Source organism: Carlito syrichta, unplaced genomic scaffold (genome assembly GCF_000164805.1).
Source record: "Carlito syrichta isolate Samal-C Ts95f unplaced genomic scaffold, Tarsius_syrichta-2.0.1 Scaffold115570, whole genome shotgun sequence".
Taxonomy (NCBI): Eukaryota; Metazoa; Chordata; class Mammalia; order Primates; family Tarsiidae; genus Carlito; species Carlito syrichta.
Genome location: NW_007059666.1, coordinates 12,785 through 23,252, shown reverse-complemented (window position 1 = coordinate 23,252; position 10,468 = coordinate 12,785). Strand labels below are relative to the sequence as shown.

The window sequence follows — 10,468 nt, the reverse complement described above, 5'->3', positions numbered from 1 at the left end:
AGGCCATCCACTCACCTCAGTCTCCCAAAGTGCTGGGATTACAGGCTGAGCCACCGAGCCCGGCCCAGACTTTATTTTCAATGATCATATTCTTACTTCTAGAAGTTTTATTTGATTCGTTTTCAAACCTACTTGATCTTATTCTCATATTTTTCAATGTATTAAGTATACTTTTTATTTTTGATGTCTGATAACACCAATATTGGAACCATGCAAGATATGGCAATATTCCCTGTAGTTTCTGAGGTGAGCGATTTTTTTTCTGTTTCTTTTTATCAAGGAATAAGTTACACATAATACAACTGGCCCTTTTCAGCGTGACCTTCTGCAAGTTTTGACAAACGCCCGTCCTTTCATTCAGCATGATGCGATTTGCGATTCCTCAAGCTGCTGCTGGCACCAAGCGAGTGTTCCTTTCTGTGACGCTGTGACTTTCCGTGGCAGGGATCTACCATGGTGTGTCCAGTCATCAGGGCACGGACATCATTTTTTGCGATGACAAAGAAACCTCTAGAAATATTCACTACAGGGCTTTGTGTGAATTTAAGCTTCCATTTCTCTTGGTAAATACCATGGAGTGGGATTGCTGGGTCACGCAACGTGGTGTAACTTCACTGCTCGGCTGTTTCCCAGGGTCTGCACCATTTTGCCGTCCCAGGAGGGAGCACGAGAGCCAAGCTGCCCGCCAGTGCTCAGCACTGTCAGGCTTTTGTTTCCCATTTGGCCACTCCAACAGGCTCATGGTGGAATCCCATATGGTTTTAGTTTGCGTTTCCTACGTGTTTCAAGAGTCGAGCGTCTTCACATGAGCATATCTGCCACCCACATGTCTTCTTGGGTGAGGAGTCTATTCAAGTCCTTGACCCTTTTTTTTTTGACTGGGCTATTTGTTTTAAAATTATATATTTTGGATTCAAGTTCTTTATCAGATATATGGTTTGCTAATGTTTCTGCCAGCCTGTGGCTTGTCTTATTACTCTCTTAATAGTATCTTTCACAGAGCAGACATTATTAATTTTGATTAAGTCCAGTATATAATTTTTAAAAGAGGATCATGTTGTCAATGTCATATATAAGAATTCTTTGCCTAACCCAGAATCACACATTTTCTCTAGGAACTTTATAGTTCTGGATTTTACATTCAGGCCCATGATCCATTTTGAGGAATTTTTAACTATAGCATGAAGAATGGGTAAGTTAAATTTATGTTATGCTGGCTTATGTTAATCCAATCATTAAGGCCTTATTTGTTGAAAAGACTGTTGTTTCTCCAAGAAGTTACCTTTGCTCCTCTGTCCAAATCAGGTGACCACAATTGTGTGTGTCTACCTTTGGAATCTCTGTTCCTCTGAATCCTGTATCTATCCAACACCATGCTGTCTTGTTACCATACTTTGGTGCATTCAGGAGCCATTCATGATCTTTGAAATCAGGTAGCCTAAGTCCTTCAACTTTGTTTTTCAAAATTATTTTGGCTATTTTAGGTTGGGGTCTCACTTTGTTGCCCAGGCTGGAGAGCAGTGGCACAATCGTGGTTGGAACTACAGGCATACATCACCATGTCTGGCTAATTTTTTGATTTTTTTGTAGAGATGAGGTCTGGCTATGTTGCTCAGGCTGGTCTCAGACTCCTGGGGTCAAGCAGTCTTCCCACCTTGGCCTCCCAAAGCACTAGAATTATAGGTGTGAACCACTGCACCTGGCCTCATATACATTTTAGAATCAGTTTGTCAATTTCCATAAAAATCCTGCTGGAATTTTGATGGAATTTTGTTGATCCATAGTTGGAGAATTGACATTTTTATTTATTTTATTTATTTATTTTTTGAGTTGGAGTCTCACTCTGTCGCTCAGACTGGAGTGCAGTGGCCACTCCCGGCCACCGCAGCCTCGACCTGCTGGGTTCCAGCGATCCTTCCACCTCAGCCTTCCAAGTAGCCGGAATTACAGGCATGCGCTACCATGCCCGGCTGATTTTTTGATTTATTGTAGAGGTGAGGTCTTGCTGCCCAGGCGGGTCTCGAACCCGCGGGCTCAGGCAATCCACTCACCTCAGCCTCCCAAAGGCGCGGGATTACAGGCTGAGCCACCGAGCCCGGCTATTGTTGCATTTTTCAAAGATCGTGGATGGCTACTGAATGTGACCAAGGGCTTTTTCTGTCTCTCTTGAGGAAATCGTGTTTTTCCTTCTTCGGTTCTCGATGTGGAGGATTCTGCAGAATGACTTCTGAACGCTGAGCCGGTCTGAATTCTGAGGAAACCCCACTTGCTTTTTTTTTTCTTTTGAGTTGGAGTCTCCCTCTGCCGCCCAGGTTGAAGTGCATTGGCATGATCATGGCTCACCGCAGCCTCAGCCTTCTGGGCTCTGGCAGTCCTCCTGCCTCAGCCTCCCGAGTAGCTGTAATGACAGGTGTGCATCACTGTGCCTGGTTAATCTTTTGATTTTCTGTAGAGACAAGGTCTTGCTGTTTTGTCCAGGCTGGTCCCATGTTGCTCTGGAACGTGCAGAGGAGGAACTGGATTCTCACTATTATTTAACTTGGATTCATTTAAATTTAAGTAGCAGGATGTGGTTGGCCAGCCCTCGTGGACAGCACTGTCTCTCACACTGGGTAGAAGTGTAAATCTGCACAACCACTCGAAGTTCGATAGTGCCGGTGAGACGGGCAGGAACACAGACACACAGGAGAGGATGCAGAGGGACACTGTTCACCGTCGCACCATGGCAGCTCCCGGAGATGTGCTGGTGGGAGGATGGATGAGTCACTTGAGGCACATTTGCGAAAGGAAACACCAGGCGTGGCGAAGGCTGAGGGGTGCGGCTCACATGCCACGTGGTGACCCCCAGCCCGCAGAGCCGCAGGGGCCATGCACAGAGCACGCTCTGGTCACGTGAAGGCCAGACACCGAGGAACCCACGGCTCCCGGGCATCTATAGAACACGGGAGACCGCGCAAGAGCATGGAGGTGACAGGAGCAGAGCGGTGGACAGGACTGGGCTGCTCCTGCCCATCCCTTCCCTGAGCTGCTCTTGGCTCAGTGCCTGGTTTCCAGCCAGGGTTGGACACACAACCACAACCTCAAGCACACACAGGCCAGGGCTCTGGCAACCCAGCTGGGGGCGCATGGGTGGAGCCTTCCCTGTAGGGTGCTGTCTCCCACCCGTGTGGCCCAACTGGCAGTCCAGTGCCGGGCTCCCTTTCGGTCTTCTGTTCGCTTAATGTGAGTGTGCATTTCAATCCACCATAACCAGGATTTATCTGAACCTGCGAATGTTTTCTTATTTACTGTCACTTGAAATCAGAGCTCCATGGCAGGCTTGGTGGCTGAGCCTGTAACCCCAGCATTTTGGGAGGCCAAGGCAAGTGGATTGCCCGAGCCCAAGGCAAGTGGATTGGTCTTGGTTCAAGACCAACCCTGGGCAACTTGGCGAGACCTCGTCTCTACAATAAATAAAAAATTAGCTGGACGTGGTAGCACGCGCCTGTAGTTCCAACTACTTGGAGGCTAAGGTGGAAGAATCGCCTTAGCCTAGCAGGTTGATGCTGGGGTGGCTCTGATCATGCCACAGCACGCCAGCCTGAGTGACAGAGTGAGATTCCGACTAAAAAAAAAAAAAAGTTCAGAGCCCTGCGACAATTCCATACTGCTGAGCCCTCCCCTGGGCCCCGAAGTCCCCTGCTGCCCAGGAGGCTCTGGGAGCACTGCCTTGCAGCCCACACTGCCCTCTGTGCCCGCCTCCTGCATTGGCCAGCCAGGAAGGGGCATCAGGGCCTGCTGGCTCACCTGCAGACAGCCCGTTCTCCTGGCCCTGGCCGTCTATCTCCTCTGACTCCTTCTGGCTCTGGGCGTCCACTGGGGAGGACTCGTTACCTTCTAGCTGTTGCTCGGAAAGGCTGGTGACGACTTTGTCAAACACACTTTTATCCTCGGATGTGAAGAGACTGCTCTGTAGAGGAGAACGTGGCGTCTGGATGTGGTGACTTTCCCACGTGCATGCCCCATTCAGCCACCCAGGCGCCCCTGAAGCCAGGAGGGGCCTGTGACGACTGGTTGTGTTCGTATTCCCGTGAAGACCCTCGACTGTCCCCTCCTCCATCCACCCATCCTGGTCTTGGGGCCACCACAGGCTCATCCAGGCCCCAGGGCCAACCCTCTGCCACCTCACTCGAGGCTGGCAGCTCCTCTTGGTCTCCAGCAGGCACTGAGGCCCTCTGGGAGCTGCCTGTGTGGGTCTGGCATGTGACCGAGGCCCAGCCCCCTCTTGCCCTGCCTGTCCCTCCTGGGTGCTGGCCTTCTAACAGGGCTCGCCAACCCGGCTCCAGCTCTGCCCTCTCTCCTCTGTCTACCAGGCCATGCCACCCAGTCCTGGCTCCTGGATCTCACCACAGAGCCCCAGGTACCCACTGGCCACGGCGGGGACGGACAGACCCTCAGACACTCCCTCCCCACCTGCCCCCGCAGCTCCCAGCCGCTGCCCTATCACCACACACCTGAGAGGGGTACAGTGTCCTGCTGTCACTGCACCTGGGCCAGGTGGCTGTAGGCGTCCTTTCGCACAGGCTAAGGATGCCCCACATGCCCCTCCTCCTCCCAGTCCCGCCGCCCCACTCTTGTGCCATCACCCCTCCAGGGGTGGGAGGCACCACGCCAAGGGGCCAGTGAACTGGGGCTGTGGCCAAGCTCACACGCACCGACTTCAGAAGGGACTGTGAGTCATCCATGTTGCAGAGCTCTGAGGCCGGAAGAAACTTGAAGCTCGTGCCCAGGCCCCCCGTGTTGGTCAGCGAGATAGTCCGGGACGCCGTCTCTCCCACCACGTAGCTGCCGAAGTCAATGAGCTCCTTGTCCAGCGACAGCTGCCCAGAGATGCCAGTGTGAGCTGGGGCCACCAACACCAGACTGGCAGGGGCCCAGGGTGGGCACGCCATGGTTCCGCCTATCACCCTGCAGCCCCAAGTGACACGGGAGCCCTGGCCCCTTCCTCCCTTGAGGGTGAGGCTCAAGCAGGACAGGCAGGGCTGCTGGGGGCATTCGGGTGCTGTGCACCTCGGCACACGCGCCATCCTAGAAACCCAAGATTCGTGTGTTCATCACGACCACGTGGTGCCTGTGCCCAGCTTAGGACGATCAAGCAGGTAGTGCATTTCATGCGTCACCAGGGTCAAGGGGGATGGCGCATGCGGCCATGGGGTCGGCATGTTGGGGATGTCACTCTCGGGCTGGGACAGTGTGCTGCAGACACAGAGACAATGGCATGTCCTTCCAGCACGGAAGCGTATCCCCATGGGGATGCTGCCACACACCCGCTATGGGCCACGGGCCACAGAACCACAGGTGCTGGCTAAGAATGTGGATCTGGGCTGGAGTCTTCAGGTGAGGTTAAGTCTCCTCTGACCCATGAGCCCTGCTGTCTGGGCTCCACACAGCAGGCTTTGTAAGACTTTTTAAGCCTTCGTCCAAGTACTCATCTTCAGGGCAAAGAACCCCACACACGTCCCCACCCGGCCTGGTCCAGGGCCCACCTGAGCTGCTGCAAGCCTAAAGCCCGTGGGAGAGGTCTGAGCCCCCCACACCCACCCCATCGGCGGCCCCTGGAGGCGCAGTCCCTCCCTGGGCTCCAGTCAGGATGCCCTAGGGTGCCGGGCAGACATCTTGGAACTCACAGAACATTTCTTTGTTGAACATATCAGTGGAATAGAAAATTCTCCCGTCTGAGCCAAAAATGAGATGTTTCCTTCAAGATCTTTGTTTACCTAAAAAATAAAACCACCCCAGCCACCATAAAATGTCTACGTCATTAGCAAGCTACACATGTCATGACTGCACAACCGCAGGCTATCAGAGGACCGCCCGCCAGCTCGGGGGACCCCAGAGAGAGGAGCCAACAGATGGTATCTCAGGAGGGTCCCATACTGGCAGGCCTGCTAAGCACATTCCAGTGCACCCCACTCAGACCGACTGTGAGGAGAGGGAGCCTGGTGGTGCAGCCAGATGGGGGTCCCTGAGCCCACTGTGACTCCGCCATGCCTCCCAGTGTCTTTTGGAAACGAACTGGCCTGCAGGCCAAGAGTCCTTCCTCCACACAGTCTGCAGAACCCCCATCTCTCCGCAGAGTGAGAACCCGACTCACCATGGGCTTGAAGGTGACAAGCACTTCACAGGACATCCCTGCCGACATGGGGCCAGGAAGGTCGTAGCTGCAAGAGCACACAGCTGGCGAGGGCTGCCAGGGGCGGGCTGGCCGAGCACTACGGGCACGGGGGGGCTGGGCCTCCCGTCCCCACCGCCCTGCCACCCGCACCCAGGAGAGTGCCGGTCTGCTGCTCTCCCACTGACCCTAGGACCCAGCAGGCAGAGACGCTTGCGCAGGGGTGGAAGGGAGTGAATGAATGAGTGAGCGAATGGATGGGGCCAGTCCCCAGGGGCCAACCCCAAGGGAAATGGAGAGCCACCGTGTAAGCAACGGCCACAGTTCCCCTGGGAACATGTGCTGGGCCTGGAGCTAAGGGTCGAGGGTTGTGATGCTCACATGGGGGGAGCTGGACTGGGCTCCCTGGGCTAGCAGGGCCCTTTGAGCCCTATTCCAGGGAAAGAACCAGCAAGCAGCCCCAGTGGCAGAGGAGACTAGAAGGCAGTTGGTCTGTCCTGGCCTGGCTCCGGGGAGGGAAAGTCTCTACGAAGATTCCTGACACCAGGCCTATTTTTGCAAGCTTGGATTTTACCCAGTGTGCTGGGTTTAGAAGTGCGCAAGCTGAAAATTCAATATAAAACAACCGTCCCCGACTGGCAGCGTCTCCACGGCACCAGCAGAAGCAAACCCAAACCTCTGATGGGGAGGGAACCGTTTTGATGCAGAGGAGGGAGCCCGCTGGGGAGAGGGTCAGAGATGGCGGTCACGGAAGCACCTGGTGGGCACAGCCAGCAGGCACAGGTGACTGGACACCACGGACTCCAGAGGTACCCGCACCAAGAGGGACTTTGGAGGATGTGTAGTTAAAATGGTTAGAGATATAAATAGGAAGTTAAGGCACAAGAAAAGAACAAGACTCTGCCAGCAAATGCCAGCTCGTCTTAAAAAGAACTGGGAATTTTTAGACATGAGAACTATGGCAGCTGAATAAGAAGCACAGTCAGCAATTTCGACAGCCCAGGAGGCAAGGGGACCCAGAGACACCCAGGACAGGCTCACCAAGACAGAAGTGGGAGAGTGTGGCAAGCGTCGAGGGTGGTGGGCAGGACGGAGGGTTCAGACGGGACACGGGAGAGGACCTCAGGAAAGCCAGGGCTGGGAGGGCTCCAAAGCTGTTGACCCAAAGCTCTGAATCTTCAGAGTCAACAAGCACAATGCATTCCAAGAAAAATTACCCCACACTAGACACCTGGCGGAGCTGCCAGCATGGATCAGAGGACCCCAGAGCAGCCGGCAGGTGGCTGGGCCCTGCAGCTGAGGACAGCAGTGCATAGAAAGCTGGCTGGCCTACAGAGATGGCAGGTGCTGGGAGCAGGGGGACGTCTCCAGCGATGTTCCACCCAAGTCCAGGGTCCCACCCATCTGGGCTCTGCGACCCTCCAGGGACCGCCCCGGTCAACGCAGAGCCCAGTGAGCAACAGAAACCCTGAGCCTCCAGTGGGGCTGGAAGACAGAGAGCCCTTCAGACTTTCACTCAAGGTCCAGTGCACTGCCCCGTGCACACCCTCACAGGGCTAAGGGTTCAATACACCGTGGGGAGGACAGGAGTGGGAGTAAAGACCCCATGTGACCTCAGCTCAGCCCACAGGAGAGCAGTCGTCCTTAGTGGGAAAGTACCGAACAGAGACCCTGTCAGGCACTCCAATGGCAGGGAGGCTGGCACGGTGTCAGCACCCAAGGGAGTGGCTTCTAGAAGATGCCGTGTGGGGGAGCAGGGAGAGGTCCCTGGAGCCTGAGGGGTGAAGACGGCACTGAGGATCCTGCCCGTGCTGAACCTCTGTTGTAGAAATTGCACAACAGTAACAGAAGGAGACTTTTTTTTTTTTAAGAGATGGGGGCCGGGTTCGGTGGCTCAGCCTGTAATCCTAGCACTTTGGGAGGCCGAGGCGAGAGGATTGCCTGAGCCCGCGGGTTCGAGACCCGCCCAGGCAACTTGGTGAGACCTCGTCTCTATAATAAATCAAAAACTAGCCGGGCGTGGTAACGCATGTCTGTAGTTCTGGCTACTTGGAAGGCTGAGGCGGGAGTGGCCACTGCCCTCCAGCCTGGGTGACAGAGTGAGACTTCAACTCAAAAAAAAAAAAAAAGAGAGATGGGGTCTCGCCTGCCAACCAGGCTGGAGTGTGATGGTGTAATCATAGCTCACTGCAACATTGATCTCCTGGGCTCAAGAGATCCTCCCACCTCAGCCTCCTAAGTAGCTGGGACTACAGGTGCACATCACCATGGTCAGGCAATTATTTATTTATTTAAGAGATGGGGTCTTGCTATGTTGCCCATGCTGGTCTCTAACTCCTGGTATCAAGCAACTCTCTCACTTCAGCCTCCCAAAGTGTGTGAGCCACCATGTCTGGCCAGAAGTGGGCATTCTTGAGCTAAGAATCTGAAAGCAATCCTGGACCTACAAAACTGTCCGTGAAACCTGAAGAAATAGGTGGATGAGAAAAACAAAACTTTCTTAAAAACAGGCAAGATACAAAGAAACAGAAGAAAAGACATACATGGCAGAACACACAAAAAGGCCACTGGGAGAAAATGAGGGAAATAAACGAGAAAAGAAGCACTGAAGGGGGCCAGGAAGAAACCGCGGACAGAGCGGACTCTCAAGAGGCTCTGACCACATGCAGGCAGGTCTCCAAGGAGACAGTCGTGGCCCCGGGAGCCGTAAGGTGTACACAAGTGACTAAGGAGACAGTCCTGCAACGAAGGTGCTTCCGTCTGAATATTGAAAAGCGTATTAATTGCAGGGAAAATCTCCCAGAGTGGCCAACCTCAAAACATGTGAAGCCTCAGGCAGCAGCACATTCCTGCTGTTCCCGAAGGGACACCACTGGGCTCGGCCGGGCTCAAGCACAAAACAAAGGGGCTCCCATCACAGGCTCCTCGGGAACTGGGCCTGTGCTAGACACCGCTGGAGCTGGGCCTGGACGCGAGGTCACAGAGCCTCCACTGCCACGCTCAGCCTCCCGACTCCACGTGGATGGAGGTGACCCTCCATGCCCCCCGCCCCCGCCGTGTCCTGACTCTGTGCGGATGAAGCCCCTGAGGCGACTCTCCAGGCCTCCCTGGTCCTTACTCCACGTGGATGGAGTCCTGGAGGTGACTTTCCACGCCCACCAGCCTGCAGTAGTTGATGGTGTAGGTGGCGTTGATCAACGTGATCTTCTTCTTGTACACTTTGCCAACATCAAAGTCCTGGTAGAGTCAGAGGCAGCAGCATCAGGGCTGGCCTCGGGCGGCGGCTGGCGAATGCTCCCTGTGAGTGAGAATCCCCAAGGAGCCTCCCTATCCCCAGGGCTCCCCCCAAGCCTTGGAGGGTCTGGGGACTCGAAGAGCAGGGTGAGGAGGAGACTGTCTGACAGCCCTCTCCACTGGGGCAGGAGTTGGGCTCTGCTAGAGTCCAGGGGTCAGAGTGACTGGGAAACTTAGGACCCCAGGCAGGCCCTGACACCATCAAGGGACCAGAGATGGGGACTCTCAGGTGTCCAGGACCACTCCCTCCCACGAAACCTGGCTGACAACCCCAGAGAGCACCAAACTCAGCCTCACCAGTCCCGCCCTGCACCAGCTGCGGTCGGTCAGCAGGTTGCTGGACTGGACCACAGAGGTCACCTCACATGAGTCGGGATCTGCCCAACAGAAGGGCCTGGCTGGCAACCGCCCTGCCAATCCCTGACCCAGGAGACCCAGAGCTCCCCACTGCTCTAAGAGGAGACTGGAGAAGGCCTGGCCCCGGCCTGCTGAGGAAGGACAGCAATCTGCTCCTAGCTCAGGAGACCTCTGGGTTTTCCACGGGGAAACAAGGGTGCCAGAGGGTAGACAGGGTGAGGGTTCCCTTATGTCCTGTGCTGCCTCCTGGTCACCGCAGTGGGCTCACCTTGAAGTGGACGCGCTCTGGCTTGCTGTTGAAGGGGCGGCCCTGGTACTCACGCCCTGACACCACCTGCTTCTGGACCTGCCGGCTACGCAGCCGCTCCATGGTGCGGGCCAGGATGTCTTTGTCCATCTTGGTCCCACCCACGGGCTTGCGGTCCACATCCTCCTCGGGCACCTTGGGTCACAGAGGCGCAGGCCTGGGCTGTTACAAGCAGCCCCGCAGTGGCCCCTGCTCCAGGGGAGCGCTAAGGGCTTCAGAAGTGATGACAGGTAACAAAGCACAGAGGGTGCCAAGTCAGCTCCAACCACCGTGGGGAAGAGCTCTGTGCCCGGGAGTTCCTCAGGGGCCCCAGCTTGACTTCCAGTCCCCCAAGAAGGCCGGGAGTCCTTGCTTCAGCA

At 55.2% G+C, this 10,468-nt stretch overlaps 1 protein-coding gene across 1 annotated transcript in view; it reads right to left on the bottom strand.

Moving 5' to 3' along the window:
* Positions 1-10,468, bottom strand: part of CFAP74 (cilia and flagella associated protein 74) — a gene marked incomplete at its 5' end in the record, with an annotated part of 47,264 nt that overhangs the window by 26,625 nt on the left and 10,171 nt on the right. The window contains 6 exons of the mRNA XM_021719393.1: positions 3,775-3,949; positions 4,695-4,859; positions 5,667-5,756; positions 6,134-6,200; positions 9,270-9,388; positions 10,071-10,244. Of these exons, the coding sequence (XP_021575068.1) occupies positions 3,775-3,949; positions 4,695-4,859; positions 5,667-5,756; positions 6,134-6,200; positions 9,270-9,388; positions 10,071-10,244 (790 nt within the window). The remainder of the gene's footprint in view (positions 1-3,774; positions 3,950-4,694; positions 4,860-5,666; positions 5,757-6,133; positions 6,201-9,269; positions 9,389-10,070; positions 10,245-10,468) is intronic.